The sequence below is a fragment of the Diabrotica virgifera genome, chromosome 6 (genome assembly GCF_917563875.1).
Source record: "Diabrotica virgifera virgifera chromosome 6, PGI_DIABVI_V3a".
Classification (NCBI taxonomy): domain Eukaryota; kingdom Metazoa; phylum Arthropoda; class Insecta; order Coleoptera; family Chrysomelidae; genus Diabrotica; species Diabrotica virgifera.
Genome location: NC_065448.1, coordinates 14,256,261 through 14,279,859, shown reverse-complemented (window position 1 = coordinate 14,279,859; position 23,599 = coordinate 14,256,261). Strand labels below are relative to the sequence as shown.

General features: G+C 32.2%; 1 protein-coding gene across 1 annotated transcript; it reads right to left on the bottom strand.

The window, feature by feature from the left end:
• Positions 1–759: 759 nt before the first annotated feature.
• Positions 760–22,001, bottom strand: LOC114325404 (paired box protein Pax-1). The gene is made up of 3 exons (XM_050655160.1): positions 21,998–22,001; positions 19,011–19,261; positions 760–1,353 (listed from the first exon to the last, which is right to left on the bottom strand). The coding sequence occupies exons 1-3, from the start codon at positions 21,999–22,001 to the stop codon at positions 760–762; spliced, it is 849 nt and encodes a 282-aa protein (XP_050511117.1).
• Positions 22,002–23,599: the final 1,598 nt, after the last annotated feature.

Here is a 23,599-nt window from a genome sequence, read left to right as displayed (position 1 = left end):
TTTACAAAACAGTATGTGGAATATCAAAATAAGGCACTTCTTAAATTACAACAATTTTTTAGTTTTTTTTTGGGACGAAATGTACAGGGTAGGAACGCCCCAAAAGCACATTGTATAAATTAATGTAACGTTGATAAAAAAACCACAAAAATAGTAGATACCGAATATAGTTGTTTGTAAGGCAGATAGTTTTCTAAAGAGCACTTTTTACGGCAGACTGCGAAAAACAGGTTCCAATAATTGGAATGGAAGGTATACAACTAGAGTACTCAAAATCTGGTGCGCAGACTTGGGTCTGCATAAAAATGTAAATTTCACTAAAATATATTCAATTCTTCCTTTTTGAACGTGCCTTATAACAAAACAATTTTGCTATATTCTCGATGTACTCAATACTATCACGAAACTTCTATACATTATATACATTCAGAACGTGTAATTATTCTCGGATAATCCTACTGGTGCGCCACATTTTGATGACGTCACGAAGGCATTTTTTGAGGCAGCGATACATACGAAACAAACCAAATTGACATCTAAGGTAGTTTATTTTAAAGTCTTCTTTGTAGCATTTTATGTATAAGTTTTCAGGAGATCATATTCGGTAGAAAACCAATAAAAGTGAGCTATATCTAACTGGTATAAAATGATGCTAAATCGGTTAAAATTAACTTTTGTGGAAACACGCATGTATTAAGTTTGTTTGAATCAAAACTTGCTCAACGTCGCTCTAATGTGGCGTATATATTGCATTTCATACTAGATTTGAGACCCAGCTAGAGGCATTGTTCCCATACCACCATTCACCATGTGCATCGCTGTCGAGGTATTGCCTGACTGAAAGTACATATAATAATTGTAGTTCTGCGAGAAATGATCCACACCTCTCGGCGGCGTCCCCGACGTTAGTACGTCAGACAAGGAAGAAGCTGGGGGATTCCCATGGGAGCCTCTATAACCAGGTTGTACTCCCGTCAGTAAGTTCGGTAAAGGAGTGGGAGATGAATTATTGTGAGATCGTCTATAACAACTAGCTGCTTGTACACCCGCGAGGATATCTGTGACGGAGTGAGAACTGGGCCAGCAATGGAGGGTGTTGTGCCTTTGCGTGGGGGGAGGGGAGAGTTTTTGCTGGGGGTATGGATATGTGGGATACATTGAGGTGTAGGACGGGTGATTGTAAGGCTGGGTATGAACTAGAGAACCTATTTTATTTCTTAGTATCCTACTTATTGAACTGACTGAAGGCACGTTGTATTTGTCGCAGACTCCGTCGGAGAGCAGGCGGTCTCGGATTTCCCAAGCGAAGATGCCAGGATCTTTTTGTTTTAGTTTCTTTATGTAGGCCACTACCTGCAACAAAAAGAGAATTATTGAATGATGGCAAATGTTATTACCACGTTTTCAAAACATTGGTTACAATATTTTTAACAAGAAGCAACCAATGCAAGAACTATGTATGTAGATGATTTATTAATTTTATTGGAGAGTAGGTAACATAAATATAGATAATAGTTTATAGTCCAAAAGAAATCTTTTGAAAAGTAGACCATAATGGACATTTTCATTGATACAGTAGTTATAGTAGATAAGTTACACAATGGATGTACCTTGTATGTTGATAATTTTTCAGTCGTATTATAAAGTTTTCCTATGCGGAATATGAAGGCTGTACGTTATGTTTAACCTCCTAAGTTCATAGGTCCAGCCAGCTGGACAATGTTTACCAATTTATTACACGGTGACTATTCGGGTTGGGCATCGCTGCGTCCTATATTTCAGCATATTGGACTTCCTATTTATCAGTAAAATTTACTCGGTTGAAAAATTTGACAACAGAGCCTACTTCGGTAGTTTGTTGTTACATGTGGTGAAACTTTTTAAGTTATGATGATGGCTCCACAAAAATACAGTAAGTTGTAATGTTTTTCTGTACTTTAAAGTATTGATTGTTTTTAATGTATGTTACTTGATGATTGGACGTATTTGTGGTAAATATATATTTGAAAATAATTACAGCTGGACACGTTAGCGGTCCTCTAAACTTTTTGTTCAGCATTTTGAACATTGGGACTTAGCAAAATATGTTACCATACTCACGTTTTTAAGTTTAGTTACAGATAGTAAAAGGATATTGATAGAACGTGCATTGGAGGCTATTTTGACAGATAACGATTTTTTCGTCAGTGAAGATAGCGATAATCATCAAAGGAAATGGATTTACAGGAATTTAAGCTGTATGTTGGAAGGTCACTAGCTCTAGATGGTAAGCCTGCAAGTGGGAGACAAGCTAGTGCGTCTATTTCAAGAGAACCGGAGACATCTGAAGATGAAATGCCCATAATTCCTGTAAAAAGATCTACAGTTGTCCAGTTACCACCTATAGATGTAAAAAAAACCAGTAATGATCATTTGCCAATATGCTCTGTCAGCAATAGAAATTCTGACCGCGTTGCCTAAACCTCTTGGATGCATTAAGAAGACGAGATTCTTTTGTACAAAATGCAAAATGTATATCTGTACCTATTTCTCCTGAACGAGAATGTTTTTTCAGTTTCATACTTAAATTATATGAAAGCTAAGTCCTGATGTCCATTATGCTGGACCTGTCATATTATGTCTGCCAAATAATTTTTTTATAGTTTTTATAGATTTTCGTTTATTGTTTTCACAAATGAGGAGAGAAAATAGAAAATATTGTTAAAATAATAAAAACTCTTTTCTTAGGGCTGAAGAAAAAATTTAAAGAAAAAACTCCATGTTTTTCACTCTTTTTTCCAAATTTTTTGCTATTATTTAAGCAATAAACATTAAATGTTCAATTTCTATCTAGTCAAATATTATATACACTCACCGGCAAAAAATTCCGTCACCCAAAATTTTTGATAAAGTTTGACAATGTATAACTTTATTATCTATACTCCGATTTTCAATATTCTTGCACCAGTTTGTAACTGCATGTATTGATATCGTTTGGTATTTTTACGGTAACACAAAAATTTTGCTTGCATGGCATTATACGGGGGTGAATGAAAGCATTGTATTTTCCCCTAACTTTAAAACATTGTGTGGAAAAATGGAAGAGCTGAATGTGTTTCATACTCCTGTCATATTATCCCGGGGGTATTCTTTTTCTCATGATCATCTTTCAGTGCGTCACAGTTTTTCGATTTCTTTCTAACGCATTAAATTGTATGTGACAGAAAAAAAGGCACGTCGGTGATTACTTTGGTAAATATTCTAGTTCGGTAATTATTCTAATTGTCGATAGATGGCGCCATAATAAAAAAAATATTTTTTTTAAATTAGATTATATAATATTACAAATATAATCTGTATAATTTATAAGACTATACAAATCAAAGAAAATACCATTTTATAAATGCAAGAAACACATTTGATTTATTTTTATTCCAAATTGAAAATAAAATGTGACAACTGTCAGATTTAACTAAAATGTCATGTTGGAATAAATGTCATAAATGTATATTATCACGGACTTACCCTTTTTCCTATCATTTGTTACGCACTAAAAAATGCTCATGAAAAGGACAATATCACTAAAATTTTGTTTTTTGAATTATCCGAATATCTCTTTTCTTGTAAGAGCTGTACCATTTTTTGTAAATAAAAACACTGATTGACTCATAAAATAGAGGTTTGGTTGATAAGATTAGAATGGCCCGCATGCAGCCCAGATCTCAATCCTATTGAGCATTTATGGGATGAATAAAAAAAGCTATTCGCCGTCATCCTAGGCCTCCAGAAAATTTGGTACAGTTATTGCCCTGGTAAAGGAATATCGGGCTATTCCCCAGGCAAGGATAACACATCTTTATGCGATGCCTAACAGATTGCGAGCAGTCGTTGCTGCAAGAGGTAGACATACCCGCTATTAAATTGTTTTGTTTTGTTGTTAATTTTGTTTTGTTTTGCTTATTTTAGTGCGTTTGATATTTTTAATTAAAAAAACCTTCAAAGCAGTGATTTTATTTGCAGCTCTTACAAGAAAAGAGATATTCGGATAATTCAAAAAACAAAATGTTAGTGATACCTCCAGGATAATACAAAAGGAGTATGAAACAAAATCAGTCCCCCAATTTTTTCACAGAATTTTTTAAAGTTAGGAGAAAATACAACGCTTACATTCACCCCCATCTAAGCAAAAAATTTTTGTTACCGGAATAATAGCAATTGACATCAATACATGTACCTACAAACTCGTGCAAGAATCTTTAAAATCGAAGTACAAATAATAAAGATATAGATTGTCAAACTTACTCAAAAATTTTGGGTGGCGGAATTTTGTGCCGGTGAGTGTAGAATTGAAAAACGAAACTTCTATCATTTTTTTGTTGGAGCAATATCTGAGTTATAGGCCCAAAACACAAAAATTTTCGATTATTTTTTCAGATTTTGGTAAGTAAGATTTTGTAAGTTCAGATTTTGGTAAGTAAGCACAAACTTTGTGACTGGCGCATATCGTGACTATTGATAGAACGTGAACGTTGAACGTACACCCTGAAACTGAAGCCCTAAATTGATTCTATCAAAAAAATTTACTCCTATGGAAATTGTCCAATTCAAAACAGATATCGCCAGGACTATTATTAGACCAGGGCGCATCTGTAAAAATATTAGTACATTTGGACTTTGAGAGGTGACTCAAATTTTTTTGCAGAAATTGCTTGAAAATAAATCAAATAATAATATTTGAGTTATCCTCCCTCTCAAAAAGGTCCGGAACATTGTTTAAATAATAAAAATGTCAAAAAATTAAGGAAAAATTCGATTTTTTTCTTGGTTTTTTGATTATAACTTTAAAAGTATTCATTTCCGAGAAAAGTTGTACTGATATAAAAGTTGCGTAATTAAATTTCCTACAATATAGAATTGGTTTAAAATTTAAGAAATAGTCACCCTTGTTGCAAAATAGCAATAATTGTGAAAAAAACATACAAAAACAAGTATTCGCCTTTTACGTTTTTCAACCATTTATGCTACACTTAGGACCTCCATATTTCACCCTGAAAAATTTTATGATAAAGTAAAACAATACTGTAAATTTCATTAAGATCGGTTTAATAGATTTTGCAAAATAAATTTTGCAATCCAGCTTTCGTAAAAAAAATTCATTTTTTCAAAATGTTACAGGACTGAAAATAAAGCAGATAGCAAGTTGAAAATTTTTTTGCATATAGAAGTGTACTGTACCTTTCATTTGCAATTTTGCAAAATTAAAATCGCTTAACACCACGGCGTCAGGAATTTTTTTAAATAAACATTAATTATTGGTGCTACGCGCAGGACAGCGGATAGGTTGCTCTGATTGGGCATTCCAATGACCTTTGATAATGATTGATACATTTTAATTTTTATGACATTTCGATATAAATAAATAAATTTGTTTATTGCAAAATAAAAACACATACTCTATCCTTTGAAATAACACTTTTATTAGCAAAAACTTTCTTTGTTCATATATTTTAACTTAAATAATAAAAGTTTATTATTTTTAAACATATGCAATTGTTTAAACAATATTTCACAAACAATAATAAAATTAGTTTGATTTTTGTGGAATTAAAAAATTAAAATACAACAAAATATAGAGTAAGAAAATAATATATTAGATAAAGATTGGAAGAAATTTTGGTGGAAATCAACCTGTGTGAATCGAACACCGCTGTCCTGCGCGTAGCACCAAAAATTATTGTTTATTTCAAAAACTTTCTGACGCCGTGGTAATTAATCGATTTTAATTTTGAAAATTGCAAATGAAAGGTACAGTACACTTCTATAAGCAAAAAAAAATTCAACTTGCTATCTGCTTTATTTTCAGTCCTGTAACATTTTGAAAAAATGAATTTTTTTTGCGAAAGCTGTATTGCAAAATTTATTTTGCAAAATCTATTGAACCGATCTTAATGAAATTTACAGTATTGTTTTACTGTATCATAAAGTTTTTCTGGGTGAAATATGAAGGTCCTAAGTGTAGCATAAATGGTTGAAAAACGTAAAATGCGAATACTTGTTTTTGTATGGTTTTTTCGCAATTATTGCTATTTTGCAACTAGGGTGACTATTTTTTAAATGTTTAACCAATTCTATATTGTAGTAAATTGAATTACGCAACTTTTATGTCAGTACAACTTTTCTCGGAAATGAATACTTTTAAAGTTATAATCAAAAAACGAAGAAAAAAATCGAATTTTTCCTTCAATTCTTGACATTTTGATTATTTAAACAATGTTCCGGACCTTTTTGAGAGGGAGGATAACTCAAATTTGATTTATTTTCAAGCAATTTCTGCAAAAAAATTTGAGTCACCTCTCAACGTCCATCTCAAAACAGATCCGCCCTGGACTATATAGATCTTCTTCTTCTGCTTGTGTAGACATGGCTCTGTCTGTTTTTCAATATGCCTCCAGTAAGTTGGCATTCCATCATTTTCGTGGTCTTCCCACTGATCGTCTTCCTATTGGGGAACCGTCTCTCGCCATCCTTACTACTCTATTTGTTGTCATTCGTCTTATGTGATGTGGTCGTTCCTTTCTACTCTTCTGTTTTTCACCTAGTTATTACTGTTGTCGTGAACAACGATGAACAACGACTACAAATAATGATACAACAACTAGACCACGAAGCCAGTCAAGTTGGATTAAATATGAACTACAGCAAAACAAAAGTGATAACAAATCAAGAGGATGAGTTAAAAATCGTAGTTAAACAAAACCAAATAGAGGAAGTGCATGAATACATATACTTGGGACAAATAATAAAATTGAATAGAGGCAACCAAACAGCAGAAATAAAGAGACGAACGAAGTTAGCGTGGGCCTCGTTTGGTAAGCTCAGCTTCGTAATGAAGAATAAAAAATACCCTCAATATCTAAAAACGAAAATCTACGACCAATGTATTCTTCCGGTCCTTACATATGGATGTCAAACATGGACGTTCACAAAAGCGAATATGGACAGAATTGCGAAAACACAAAGAGCAATGGAAAGACAAATGATCAACGTAAGACTGTCAGATAGAAAAAGGAATCCCTGGGTAAGAAATATCACAAAAGTTAAAGATGCTACTCGTCAAACAGCTAAACTAAAATGGAAATTCGCCGGTCATACGATTAGACAAAAAGATGGAATAAAATTATTACAGAGTGGAGACCATGGACATATAAACGAAAGAGAGGAAGACCACAGATGAGATGGGTAGATGACATAAAACACCAAGCAGGCTCAAAATGGATGCACATGGCTCAGGATAGAGAAAGATGGAGGAGCGAAGGGGAGGCCTATGCCCAATATTGGATGTCGCAAGGCTAATAGATTAATGTTGTCCACCTAGCATCTCCGTCGTATATCTGCAGTTCTAGCTCTATCCTATAGTGTCTTAGCATCGATTTTTCGAAGTGTTTTCATTTCCGCTGTTTCTAGTATTCTTTTTGTCCTTTCTGTATCAGATCGTGTTCCTGCCGCGAATTTATTTCATTATTGGTCTGATGACTGTTTTGTAAATTCTGCCTTTCATTTCTTTTCCGATATTTTTATTTCTCCATATTGTGTCATTCAGGCAACCTGCGGCTCTGTTTGCTCTATTCACTTGATTTTCCACTTCTGTTTCGAGCTTTCCTTAGCTAGATAGTGTGATGCCTAGATATTTAAACTCCTTGACTTGTCATATTATCTCACCCTCCAGTTCTAATTTACACCTTATTAGATTTGCTCGTATAACCATGCATTTAGCATTTAGTCTTTTTTGGGGAAATTAACCTGTTAAATTTTCTAGCGGTTATATTAAATTGGTGCAGCATACGTTGTAAATCATCTTCACTTTGAGAGATTAGTATTCCATCGTCTGCATAGCAGATTATTTTAAGTTGTTTTTCTACCTTTGGTATCCTTTTTTTGTTCTTACTTTTTTTATTATTTCATCCATGATCAGGTTGAATAACAGAAGTAAGGGAGTCTCCCTGTCACCCTGTCTTATTCCATTGCCAGCTTCAATTAGGTCAGTAAGTTCTTCATCTATTTTTACTTTTATTGTATTGTTCTGGTAGATATTTTCGATCGTTTTAATTATTCCTATGTAGAGGTAGGTACGTATTGTATCCTCGGAGATCGCTGGGAAAATTTACACTCAAAATAACAAAATTCAGTTTGGCAACACTGTGTGAATGTTGATAGTAACATATCCCTTTTAGGATAAACAGAACTGTAATTTAGTCCAGACGAAATAATTTTTGCCAACAAAAATGAGATTTTTCAACCAAATAATGTTTCAAATATGATGTGCAAAATAATTTTTAATTGGGTTCTGTTAATGAGCTTGCTTTTTTTGTCATTAAAGTAGAAAAAACTTTAAATTTCACTCATTAAATCATTATCGTCCAGTTATCGTCTTAATTATTTTAACTGTACTAATATCCGTCGACTAATTCTGAATGATTAATGGGTTGTTAAAACATTTTATTTGTAGCGGCTTCTGGAATGTCTTAAAAATATCGAATTTCATTGATAAAATGCGCATATCCCACCGATCTTCGCTTCGACATTACCTCTCTTGCGTACAATAAACTGAAAATTATAAACGTCAAAATTCATAGTAAACAAAGCATCACAGGCATGCCGTATTGATTATTCTTGTTTAACTTATTGTTGTTTCTATATAGGGCTTTTCATTCCCAGTCATATATTTCGAGCTTCTGTCATATGTCGTATAATCCGTGTATATTAATATTATACACAGATTATACAACATATGACAGAAGCTCGAAACAAACGACAATCGATGAAAAGCCCTATAGACAAGAGGCCTAATTTTGCGATACTAGTTTCTGTGAGTAAAAAAGAGACCCAGTATAAAAAGTAATTCGTGAATAATTTCATGCATGGGCAAAGATAGAGTGGAAGAACTATAGGTACAAAACATTTGCAATGTTATTTTTAGCAGAAGACAATGATAAAAATTGTGCGGAAACATGAATTTTGTCCCGAATATTATTTTTTTCGGTCCCTTATTGTTACTTCTAAATGAAGGAAGCGCCTAAAAGAAAGATTTTCTCGGAATATGTTTGTGAAACACTAGAAAGCCGACCTACCGACAGTAGCTTTATAAATGAGGAACATGTGGAAACGCCCACAATAGATGAGGTGGAGAATGCCCTAAAGATATTAACAAACAATAAATTTTTAGTAAGTGACAGCATAAACCGAGTAGTTTCGTAGTTTGAATGAACTTCCACAGAGAAATAAGGGAATTGAAAAATTTGCGTACGGTAAAATGGTCTTTATGTGTCTTCATTAGGTATGTTTTATTATCTCCGTGACAATAAATAACACAACAGAAGTATGAGAAATTTAGGTTTCATTTGTGACCGTCTCTATATCTACTCTCTAAGTATTCTATCATTGAAATATATACAATTTCTTACTTTATTGATGATGTTTTTATACTTCTTCTTCACGTGACATATCAGAATAATTATCCGAAGCTGGCGATCACCATTGCGAAGGTTTTTCGATCTTCTACAATATGGAATAATAATTAGGTATCCTGCATTTGATATCTGAGTCCATTCACGAATGTTTTTTAACCAAGAAACGTGTTTTATTTCTACACTTCTACGGTCCTCTATTTTGCCTTTAAGGATCAGTTGTAAATTTGGCTATTGATTATATTCAAAATAAGATAGCTAAAAGGAACTACAACGTTAACGGGGTTTTATTATTTCATACGGTCAGTGGACATCTATATATGAAAAAACCGTGGAGTGCTACCATTTAAAGGGGTGCGATTTTGAGAAATGGGTGAATTAGTCCCTGGGCACAGGTTACATTAGTGTGAGTTCTATGCACTTTTGGTACAAACATATCGACATAAAAATTGTTCCTGGTTAAATTTCATATCTAAATATCACTTGTCAATGATACTTTTTTTTACAAAAATATATTCAAAAGAAAAAGCACAAAGGAACCCATAAGAAATAAATTTTGTTTTTTGTCCCATAACTTTTGTCCACGAGGATATAGGTATGGACATTGCTTTACAGAAAAAAAATCTACATATTTCTTCTTTAAAATGTTGTTTAGTAGAGGTAATTAGGATTTATAGTTTTCGAAATATGATTTTTCAAAGTTCGCCACTCACAGCAATTTTGGGCAATTTTCCTTGTTATTTCGCAAATATTGTTCTGTAACTTTTTTCTACGTAACTTTAGGTATATGCAATGGTACACGTAATAGGAATAGAAATCAATTACCTTTAAAATGGTCTACTGTATAACGTTGTACGACTTTTTTTTAAAGAGATTATGGTTTTTCAAGATTTTATACTTTAAACGATTTTTTATAATATAATTTAAAAATAAAATAATATTATATAATATATTATATATTACGTATTTTTTATGGGAAATAAGCCACAATTTTACTAAAAAATGAATTTATTAACGTTTCGAAGCCCAAATCGGGTTTCGTTGTCAAAATACAAAATACTATTAAAATAAAACAAACATGTTGTTGATTTTATTTTTTTTTTTTACAAACATGTTCATTTTCCCTCGTGATTTACTATGGAATCTCTAACGCGAGAATTTTACTGTCATCGTTGCATTTGGTTGTCTTTTTAAAGACAGATCACATGCTATGATTTTTTTTGCGACGGATATTCTTGAGTTGGGATTGATTTCATGTAATCGAATGAACTATCTTTTAGTAAAGTCGTCCCAGGAACGCAACTCATAAATATTGGCGATATCATTTTAAAGTCTTCTACTTTAAAATGTATAATATACGTCTGAATTGCCAATATAAATGAGTCAGATTAAATAAATTATTAGAAGAATTTTTTTACTTAGCAACAACATGTTTGTTTTATTTTAATAGTATTTTGTATTTTGACAACGAAACCCGATTTGGGCTTCGAAACGTTAATAAATTCATTTTTTAGTAAAATTGTGGCTTATTTCCCATAAAAAATACGTAATTATAAAAATGCCACAAGGAAATAGCTTCAGAACAATATTATATATTATATAATATTATATTATATACCGTATATATAATATAATATTATATTATATATTATGTAATATCTACCTAATATAAAAAAATATTATTTTTTACATTTTTTACGATTATTTTTGAAAATTCTCATTATAACTTTTTTTTTCTTGTACATGAATATACTATATATTGCTCAACAAAGGGGACTTACTTTCTGTTCTTTAAAATGGTGTATCATCTATATTTAAATATGTAATGGAAACCGAGTGATTCTTTGATATTTTTTTACCTGTATTATCTAAAATTATTTCTTTTACAAAAGTTACGTAAACATTAGTCTTAGAAAACATCGCTTTAGTTAAAATTATTTAAACGTTGACATTTAAAAAATTTTCAAAATCAAAGTTCATCTCTTTGTTAGCATTAGCTTCAATATCTTCCTCTGACACCTCAGTTATCTTAGAGTTCCCACAATTAGTACCCATGCACATGCACTCTTTGCAGAATATTGAACAACTAATTCCTATCTTCCTACAACCGCAGTTTTTTGTAGGTACATCCTTTGGTACATTTACATGCTATTTTTTCAAGCAAAGCTTGTGGTGCAGGAGCTTTGACAGTAAATATTGGAATTAATCCATATTTTGAAGTTTGCCCGGCCGAGTCAAGTGGATCCAAAGTATTACCTATAAAAAATAAGATTCAATCATAACACACAGTCACATAAAAAAGTTATAATGAGGAATTTAAAAAATAATCCTAAAATCAAAAATCGTTGCAAGTACTTATTACATTTTGAAAAAGAATATCTTATTCAAAAATAATCCCAGAATTTTTTATAATACACCATTTTAAAGTAAACAGAATAAGCTTTCTTTTTTATTATATAATATATACCTAAATGTAGAAAAAAAGAATGGGAAATTTAAAAAATATACGTAAAAATATAAAAACTCGTTAAAAGTATAAAGTCTTGAAAAAGATAACCTCTTTAAAAGAAGTCGTATTTACAACATTATACAGTAGAACATTTTAAAGGTAATTGATTTCTATTCCTCTTACATGTGCCATTGCATATGCCTAAAGTTACGTAGAAAAAAGTTATAGAACAATATTTGCGAAATAACAAGGAAAATTGCCCAAAATTGCTGTGAGTGGCGAAATTTGAAAAATCATATTTTGAAAACTGTAAATCCTAATGACCTCTACTAAACACCATTTTAAAGACAAAATATGTAAGTTTTTTTTCTGTGAAGCAATGTCTACAGTCTACACCTATATCCCCGTGGACAAAAGTTATGGGACAAAAAACAAAATTTCTTTCTTTTGGGTTTCTTTGTGCTTTTTCTTTTGAATATATTTTTGTAAAAAAAAGTATCTTTGACTTTAAAAAGATATATTTAGGTAGGAAATTTAACCAGCAACTATTTTTATGTAGACGTGTTTGTACCAAAAGTGCATATAACTCACCCTAATGTAACCTGTGCTCAGAGACTAATTCACCCATTTCTCAAAAACGCACCCCTTTAAATGGTAGCACTCCGCGGTTTTTTCATATATAAAGATTCATTGACCATATGAAATAATAAAACCCCGTTAACGTTGTAGTTCCTTTCTATAATACATAATCAATAGCCTTATAGCATTCTATATCGATTTACCCTCACTATATGTCCAAGATAAGACATTTTCCGGTGTTTAACAGTCTTTAGCTGTTCTCTATTTTTGTTGACCCTCCTCCTTAGTACTTCATCATTAGTTTTTCGTGCTGTCCAAGATATCTTCAGCATCCGTCTATGAAGCCATATTTCCAGTATATTTCCAATATTTCAATTCTTCAATTCTGTTCATGGTCGATACTAATGTTCACACTTCTGCACCATACAAAAGTACGGACCAAGCTCAAGCATAGCACTTAATCATTCTTTGTCTTAGTTCTTTAATGGTAGGGGAGCCCAAGCGGGGATTTTTGCAGTTACTCGAGCGCGTCAGATTATCACATGGGGAGAAACCTGCTTGTACCTTGTAAATGTACCTCTACCATATATTGGCTCTTAATACAGGGGAGATCGTTATAAGGGGGGTCCGAAAAAAATCTATCCTTAGAAAAGCGCAAAATCGTCAGATTAAAATAAGGTGAGTTAAGTACATGCAAGACAGTGTATATTTCAAAAACCTGACGGTTTGAGAGGGACGTAAGGAAATGGGTGAGTCACAAAGTTTCACAAAAAAGCGAATATTTCGCGAAATAAACTCAGATCAAAAAACTAAAACATACGTGCTCAATATTTTTCAAAAATCTATCGAATTATACCAAATACGACCCCCACAGAGAGGGGTGGGGGTAAATTTAAAATTTTAAATACGAACCCCGCGATATTTCGCGAAATGAACATCAGATCGAAAAACTGCAAAATACACGTATTCAACATTTTTGAAAAATCTATCGAATGGTACAAAACACGACCACCCAAGAATGTGGAGTGGGGGTTACTTTAAAATCTTAAATAGGAGCCCCCATTTTTTATTACAGATTTGGATTCCTTACGTAAAAATAAGTAACTTTTAATGGAGACATTTTTTCAAACTATGTATAGATGGCGCTATAATCGGAAAAAACGATTGTTGGAAATGGAAAATTAAATTAAAAATGGAAAGTCCCCCACTTTATAGAAAATTTAACTTAACTTTTTTGGTTTTGGACCTAATCTTCACAACCCAATAGGTCCCCTTAACGCTCGAGTAACTGCAAAAGCACACTTTCCTCCCCTACTATAAACTGAGATGATTATTGCAAAGAAATCACTTCATTATGAAAATTCCCAAATATGTCATTTTGTGAATTTTTCCAACTGGGACTCCATTTAAGAAATTTGGTTTTGTTTGAGTTGTGTTCCTTTTTAAATAACTGGTCCGAGTAAATCTTGAACAAGGTTGACTATACCTATTTTATACTTATTGAACTAATAATCCAGACAAAGACAAATTTGAAATGGGTTTAAATTTCATATAACCGAATATGTTGAGAATTTTGGCAACGTCGCACGAACTATTCACCTTTTGAACCCTTCTTCATTTTTGTCTGGACACCAGATTGTCAAACCGTCTTCGCCGAACTGAAAATCCAACTAATTACAGCGCCAATTTTAGCATGGCCAAGAAGGGGGCGGCTGTATCTGAAATTGATATGAGTCCATATGTGCACAAATACAAAATAACGAAGAAAACGTCATTGGATACTTCATCAGAAGTTTAGAAGAGCGCGATGTAATTTATGTTATTGAGAATAACATCACGGAAGTCTTTGTAGAAGTCGCAAAATGTACTTTTTTGTCGTTTCTCATTTTATTGTTAGTTTTCTTTTTTTGGTAGAAAGCGCCTAACATAGTTTTTCTTATTCGGAAATAAATTATATACCTACACTGTGTCCGTAAAGTATGGAACAAATTCCTTTTTAACTAAACAGAGCATTTTAAGAAATAATCCTGAAACACGTCGATTTTTTATTTTAATTTACCGTATTTTAAAATAATATTCTAATATACAGGGTGAATTACTTTCGAGTAATGACGTCAGCGTCATTTTTTTTAAATGGAACACCCCCATTTTGTCTCAATTTTCGGATTACTCTAGCTGAGCTGATTCCAAAAATGTATCACATGTTGATTCAAATTGGTACAGGGTGGGCAAAAATACAATAGCTTTGTGTGTGTTCATAAAGTAACGCGTTAGTTAAATTAACAATATTATCAAAAATACTTATTGTATTTTTGATATTTTCATTAATTTTTAATTTTAATTAATTTTTGATATTGTTTAATTTAATATTTTAATTTAATATCAAAAATTAATTAAAATTTAATATTATGAGCACACACAAAACTATTGTATTTTTGTCCACCCTGTACCAATTTGAATCAACATGTGATACATTTTTGGAATCAGCTCAGCTAGAGTAATCCGAAAATTGAGACAAAATGGGGGTGTTCCATTTAAAAAAAATGACGCTGACGTCATTACTCGAAAGTAATTCACCCTGTATATTAGAATATTATTTTAAAATACGGTAAATTAAAATCAAAAATCGACGTGTTTCAGGATTATTTCTTAAAATGCTCTGTTTAGCTAAAAAAGAATTTGTTCCACACTTTACGGACACAGTGTATAGTGAAGGTTGTGCGAATAGTAAAAAAGGTAAAAGATATTAGCATACGTCGCAAAAAGGAAAAAACAATAGTAAGTACCTATATACTTAAGATGGAAGGCAACAATAGTATACAGGGTGTAACAAAAATACAGGTAATAAATTAAATCACATATTCTGGGACCAAAAATAGTTCGATTGAACCTAATTTACCTTAGTACAAATATGCACACAAAAAAAGTTACAGCCCTTTGAAGTTATAAAATGAAAATCGATTTTTTTCCGATATATTGAAAACTATTAGATATTTTTTAATAAAAATGGACATGTGGCATTCTTACGGCAGAAACATCTTAAAAAATAAATTACATATAGTGAAATTTGTGCACCCCATAAAAATTTTATGGGGGTTTTCTTCCCTTAACCCCCCCCCCCAAACTTTTATGTATGTTCCAATTAAATTATTATTGTAGTATTATTAGTTATAGTATTTTTACTACAAAAGTGATATTACGTAGGTCAAAATTTTTGACGTAAGAGAACTGTCAAAACATTAGAATGTGACTTTTCATTATTGTCATGCTTATAATAAACATGGCAATAATGAAAAGTCACATTCTAATATGTTTACATAAAAATTTTGTTGGGGTTTTGTGCCTTTAAACCCCCCAAATGTTTGTGTACGTTTCAATTAAACTATTATTGCGGTACCATTAGTTAAACACAGTGTTTTTAAAACTTTTTTGCCTCTTAGTATTTTTACGATAAGTCACCTTTTATCGAGATGTGGCTTCTTTTTTAATTTGGTTCAAAATATGCCTCAAACTGTGATTTATAAATAATTTTTTATATCCTTACCAGGTCTCCATAATCGTACTTAACCATATACAAACATATGGTGTATTTGACAAATATTCATAATATTTCGATAAAAACTAGCTTATCGAACAAATACTAAGAGAAGAGGTAAAAAAGTTTTAAAAACATTGTGTTTAACTAATGGTGCCACAACAATAATTTAATTGGAACGTACACAAAAGTTTTGGGTGCACAAATTTCACTATAATTTTTTTTAAGATGTTCCTGTCATAACAATGCCACACGTCCATTTTCAATACGAAACCTCAAATAATACTTTTCGATATATTTAAAAAAATCGATTTTCATTTTGTAACTTCAAAGGGCTCTAACTTTTTTTATGTGCACATTTGTACTAAGGTAAGTTAGGTTCAATCGAATTATTTTTGGTCCCAGAATATGTGATTTAATTTATGACCTGTATTTTTGTTACACCCTGTATAAATACTTATTTCTGTAGTTTGTATAAATGTAATTATGAGATAGTGTAAGAAAACCTTTAAAGAATACTGTATAGGATGGAATAGAATGCAAATGATAAATGCAGAGATATTAACACGAAAAACTTGGACGACGAGTTGTGCCCAGTTACCCAGACGAAACAAAACCAAAATCCACTAAATCCAAAATGTATAGCGGAATTTTCAGATAAAATATTTATAAAAAAAAATTTGCTTTAAGCAGATCTTTCAACCTTTCAACTCATGTGTCTTTATAGATCTGACAAAGGCATACCCTAGTGTACCACTTTCAATGATCTGGGTAGCAGTGGACAAAACAAGGAATAAGCAAGAGAAAATAGAAAAGCAGTATAACAGCTTTATAAAAATTTGACGGTAAACATTAAATCTGGAAACAATTTCTATTAGTAAGGGTCTAAAACAAAACTGCTACATAGCACATACACTCTTCAAATTATACCTAAATGAGGGAGGCGATTCAGTATGGAGAATAAAATGCTGCAATATGTTTATCCCAATCGAAGACGAGAGATTAAATATTACAAATTGAAATGGGAATTATAAAACCAACTGAAACCTTCAAATACTTGGGAGTCCAAATAACATCAATAGCAGGGAGTAACGAAGAAATACATTCCAGGATTAGCCAGCAATATCAACTACCAGACAGCTACACAGACTATTGTCTTCTTCTTCTTAAAATTCCCTCTCCTATCGAAGGTTGGATATCATAATGGCTATGGTCACTTTGTTGGCTGCTGCTGTGAACAGTTGTAATGAACTACAGTGAAACCATTCTCTAAGGTTCCTTAGCCAGGAGATGCGTCTTCTTCCTATGCTTCTTCTTCATTGGATCCTTCCTTGCATAATAATTCTCAGCAACTCATATTTTTCTCCTCTGGTAATGTGGCTCAAATATTCCAGTTTTCTAGTTTTTATACTGTTCATAATTTCTAACTCCTTATTTAAACGTCGTAGCACTTCAACATTGGTAATCCTTTGAACCCACTGAATTTTCAATATTCTTCTGTAACACTACATTTGGAACGCTTCTATTTTTCTTATGTGTTGTCTCTTCAATGTCCAAGCTTCTATTCCGTATAGTAATATAGAAAATATGTAGCATCTTAGAGCCCTCAATCTGAGAGGCAACTGAAGGTCTTTGTTTGTAAGCAGTGTCTTCATTTTTATAAATGCTTGCCTTGCAGTTTCAATTCGGACTTTAATTTCTTTGCTTTGGTCATTTTTGTCATCAACCCAGGTTCCCACATATTTGTATGTCTTTACTTTTTTCTATTTGGGTTTGCTCTTTCATCAACCTTTCATTTCCATGTGTTTTTGAGACAATCATAAATTTAGTTTTTTTCTTGTTTATTTTTAGTCCGTATCGAATGCAATAATCGTTAATTCTATTTAGCAATTCTTGTAGCGATTCCAGGGTGTCTGCCATTATAACGGTGTCATCAGCGAATCTTATGTTATTTACTATTCTTCCGTTTATAGAGATTCCATCACTTTGCTCCGCTATCGCTTCCTGAAATATGGCTTCACTGTACACGTTAAACAGTAGCGGCGACAGAACACAACCCTGTCTTACTCCTCTCTTTATATCAATATTCTCGGATTCTTGTTCTTCTATCGTTATATTGGCGTTTTGATTCCAATACAGATTGATGATAATTCGGAAATCTCGTCTGTCTATATCTCTGTTTTTCAATAATTCTATTAGTTTTTCATGTCGGACCCTGTTGAACGCTTTTTTGAAGTCGATGAAACAGGAATAAATATCCAGGTTCATATCTAAGCATCTTTGAGAGAGGACATTAAACGCAAACAATGCCTCTCTTGTTCCAAGTCCTTTGCGGAACCAAAATTGGGTATCATTCATATCATCTTCTAGCTTTCTGTATAATCTTCCATGAATCACCTTTAGAAATATTTTGAGGGTATGGCTTATTAGTGATATTGTCCTATAGTCCGAACAATCTTTGGCATGTATTGTTTTTGGTATTGTTACAGAGGTGGACACCAACCATGCCTGAGACTATTGTGGAATAATAAAATAAAAGAAGAATTTATAAAACAATAATAGAAAGTACCTATTGGGTTGTACGGCGCCGAACTCTGAGAAATAAATCAAAGAAACAAATAAAAAATTAATTCCATGGAAATGAACTATTGGAGATGATGTTGCCAGCTCACTAGACTTGTTAGGGTCAGAAACGAAGATATTAGGAGAGAAATTAATGGAAATTGATCTAGATATAATAGACACGATTGAAGCCAAAAGACTCCAACTGGTATGGACACCTTCAGAGAATGCCTGAAAATAGATGGCAGAAAAAATAGAAAATGGATTCCGCCCACTAGAAGAAAACGAGATAGACCAAGACGGTTCTGGAGAGAAGATGTAATGACCACCAGGGATCTAAAAACTGAAGATTGCTTAAACCTAAAACGCTGCAAATTAGAATGCGACAAACGGCACCAACTGTAGAAGACTCTCTTATTGTAATAATACATATAGTACTTACTTTAGGTGTTGTCACCCGAGGTTTCGATCCTCCTATCGCACCTGGTAGGATGGATCCCGTCTCGTGGTACCTGGCCAAGATTTTGGAAACACAACCATGAGAAACTCTTAGCTGCCGGGAGATATCACAAGGTCTAATACCCACTTGAGATAATTCAACTATCCGCAATCGTACAGCGTTAGGAAGAGGTCTACCGTTGACGAATACACCACCCAGTTGGTTCACTTCTCCATATTGCTGGACCTGGTTTTCTGAAAATAACGAAAATTTTTATTTTACACTGTCTTAGTCGAAATCCTAAAAAGTGCTACCTATATAGACAAGTAAGGATAATAGAAAAAAGACATTGACGTTGTTACAAAATCATTCTCAGTCTTCCTATACTGTTTAGCCCGATCAAAGAACAATCTGACCCAAAAAAAATAGGAAGGATGAAAATTTGGGAATAGGTAGTTGAAATTGTCTATTATTATTTATTATATAAGAAAAAGTTTACAATTCTACATTCCCTCCATTTTACAAAAATGGAGAAGATTACCCCCTCTCCAAGGTGAAAAATATACATTCAAAATAAGACCGGAATTGGAAAAAATGACTACTTAATTCTAAACAACTTTTGTTCTATAGAGTTTTTTGCTAAGTCAATACTTTACGAGTTATTTGCGAATGAATAATTTCATTTTTAACAAAAAAAAAACATGTTTTTGGACGGTTTTTCGGAGATAACTCAAAAAGTAAGTATTTTATTGAAAAAAATATTCTTAGCAAAAATATAGCTTATAAAAAACTAAAAAAATGGTGTATGCATGAGGTCTGTAGTAGACCCAGTAGAAGCAGAGTTGTAGCTAATGAAAAGTAGGTTCTTCTTCGTCAAATTCCAAATCGAATATTTCAATGTGAAATAACCTAAAAACGGAGCACTTTTCGGGGAAAATTAATTTCAACTTTTTTAGTGTTTAAAAAAAAGTTTATTTTTGTTTTTTAAAAAAACTTCTAACAATAAAAGTAAGTGAGTTACGCTCAAAATGTTGTTGGTCACTTTTATTTTTTGGTAAAAAAAATTGCGAAAATCACCGCCTAATTAGCATCGCAAATAAATTTTATCATTACCACTTGATAAGTTACTTTGCTTATGTATTATTTATATGATTTGTAAGTTTCATCGGTTCAAAGTGCTTATTTTTGAAAAAGCTGTAGTTAAAATGGCTTGAACGAGTAACTAATCACCAGCTTAGGCAAATTTTGAACAGCCACAGCATAACCAATTTTTGTCTAACAAGAAAACAAAAAATCACAAAATATTCAGAAAAGCAAAACGAACATTTTATTACTCTTTGAGATTTTTGGTATTACTAATAATTTTTAAGTTAATTCCATAAAAAATTCAATTTTTTTCAAAATAAAAAAAAATGTTTTATTTTAAACCCATTTTTTTTTTAAATGAGCACTTTGAACCAATGAGACTTATAGATAATATAAATAATGCATAAGTAAAGTAACTTGTGAAGCGGTAACGATTGGTTTTACAGTGGAACCTCGATTATCCGTCTCTCTATTAACCGTCAGGGTCCGTACATCATCCATTATTCATTTTGTTAGCATTGAGTTTTGAGCATTGCGATGAGCCAAACGAAATTCGTTGAAATGTACAGTGATGCCACCATTGCATTTGCACAAACAAAGATTTGTGTAAAGAAGCCAGAGAAGGTGCATAGCACATGCAACAATTCATTGAGTGGAATTCTCGACAAGAAGAAGACTATAAAGTAGATTGCATGATCTTACGCGGATTAAGAAATTCTTCGTTGCAAAATTTGAATTAACAGTACAACAAACAAGATTTCAGAATATTCGAAACCAAATTAATTGGATTGGACGAACACAAATCCCTCTTATATTATTAAACAAAACATACAAATAAAATTTGAGAGTTGTACCTGCTGTGAATTTTTTTAACGTTCTGTTAACCGTCTTTTCGATTATCCGTCCTACCCTTGGTCCGGTGCCCTGACGGATAATCGAGGTTCCACTGTATTTGGGAAGCTAATTAGGTGGTGATTTTCGCGATTTTTTAGCAATAAAATAAAAAGGACCAGTAATATTTTGAGCGTAACTCACTTACTTTTAATGTTAGAAGTTTTTTTAAAAAACAAAAATAAACCTTTTTTTAAAAACTTTAAAAAAGTTGTAATGAAGTTTCCTCGAAAAGTGCTCCGTTTTTGGGATATTTCAAATTGAAATATTCGATTTGGAATTTGACGAAGAAGAACCTACTTTTCATTAGCTACAACTCTGCTTCTACTGGGTCTACAGACCTCATGCATATACCATTTTTTTAAGTTTTTTATAAGCTATATTTTTCCTATGAATATTTTTTTCGCCAAAGTACTTTTTTTTTGTTAAAAATGAACATATTCACTTGCAAATAACTCGAAAAGTATTAACTTAGTGAAAAAACTCTATAGAAAAAAAGTTACTTAGAATTAGTCATTTTATACAATTTCGGACTTATTTTGAACGTATATTTTTTCACCCCCGAGAAAATATTTTTCAACCGGCATTTCCCAATTTTTGTAAACATGGAGGGGATGTAGAATTGTAAACTTTTTCTTATATAAAAAATCCACAAGGAAAAAGTTTTCCTGTAGTTGGCTGTATACCATGTAATACAAAAAACAATAAAATCCTTTATAAAAGGTATATTTAAAATCCCTAAAAAGGGCTACATCACAATCACATAACTAGTTTTCGACTGGTTTATCAGTCATCATCAGTGCTTACGTGCAATGTACATGCTAACCACCAAGATATTATTTAACAAAAATATGTGGGTCAAAGCTCTGTAAAAGTAGTCCGTCAAGGAAACATCGGTTTAAAATGCCACATTAAGCGTGGATGTTTAAAGTATTTTACTAATATGCCCCAGGTAACATCTGAGCTGTGGATTTGACTTGTTCACATGGTGATCACTTGCTGTCCCATCTTACCCATATTAAATCCAGCTGTTCTGGGAAGGTTTTCTATTATTTTGTCCATTATTAAATTAAATATGACCTTGACGGATTCCTGTGTTTATAACCATGTTTTCTGTTGTCAAATGTCCTACTCTTATTTTTGATTTACATTGTTTGTTAATATCGTGTACTGGGTTAATTAGCCTGTGATTTAGGCAGAGACGTATCTATCGCCGTATCAGCCGTATCAATTATACGGGGCCCCCGACATAGTGATGAGCGAGACTGGTCTTGGTCTTGCGGTCTTGGTCTTGGTCTTGCAGCAAGACCAAGACCAAGACCGCCTTTTGGTTGCAAGACCAAGACCAAGACCAAGCTTGCAAGAACAAGACCAAGACCGAACCTTGCAAGACCACGCAAGACCAAGACCAACCTGCAAGACTCTTGCACTTTTTTGAGAAAAATTGGTTTTTATTATTTAACTTTATTTTTAGTTCAATAATATATACTGACATTGTAAGAAACCTTAAACAATATCGAATTTTTAAAATATATAATATTTTGGTTATATTTTTAAGTCGTTTTGATTAAGTCAAACGGTTTGCATTTTCTCAACCTTCAAAGTGTCCAGAAGGCAAGTTTTGAAACGGCGACAGTTCAAGGACAATTGAAATTACTTGTAAGACAAAAAAATGTAATTATAGATAGGGTAATCCATTAAAAAAAAATACAATTAAAAACGGTTTTTATGTACCAGTAGTTTTCGCTTTTTTGTCTAATAAAACTACTGACACTTATTTCAATTCTTTTCGCATAATCGAGGAAAAATGTAGGTCGTTAAATTTAAAATTAATACAAAAAATATCAAAATAAATTTTGAAAATGGATTCACAATGCTGTGAATGCATTGTGGCCTGAATAAAAAATAACTGGTTGTCGATTGTAACGTGTCAAGCTTGGTATCGCAAAATCCAAAGCTTAGGTTCAGTTTCTGAATATAATGACAAAAATTCCGATACTGGGAAATTTTTAAAATTATTTTTTGGATTAATTTTTTACAATCAACGAAAGTTGGAAGTTGAATTATTTGTGAAAATTCCGGATGACAAACGCGTAAAGAAGTTTACTGATTTCATAGTTGAAAACTATTTGGAAGAATCTAAGTTTTCCCCAGAAAGGGCCAGTACTACAAATAGTATGTGCCGCACTTGAAATGCATGCGCATCATTTCAGTGTGTTTTAAATTCTAGTTTTTACTACCCACATCCGAATATTTTCAACTTTTTAAATGTCATAATGGGTATTCAATCCAAAAATATGTGAAAATAAAAAGTGCGAATAACTCGTGTTACGAGAGCAATGTAGTTTAAATAAAATTAAAGAACTGCAAGATAACAAATTACAGAATTAAGCGTTTATAACTCCCCATTAGGTATAGTTATTATGTTATAGTATTAGGTCTATAAATAGGTATGGTAAATATGAACGTATTTACTAAAAAGTATGTTTTAGTTAGTTTATAAAAAAAGTTAATTATATTAAATAATGATTAAATAGAGTAAAAAATATTTGATTTTTGTATTCTCTTAAAAAAATTTAATTTATGTTCTTAAATTTGACCCTCGTAGGATAAAT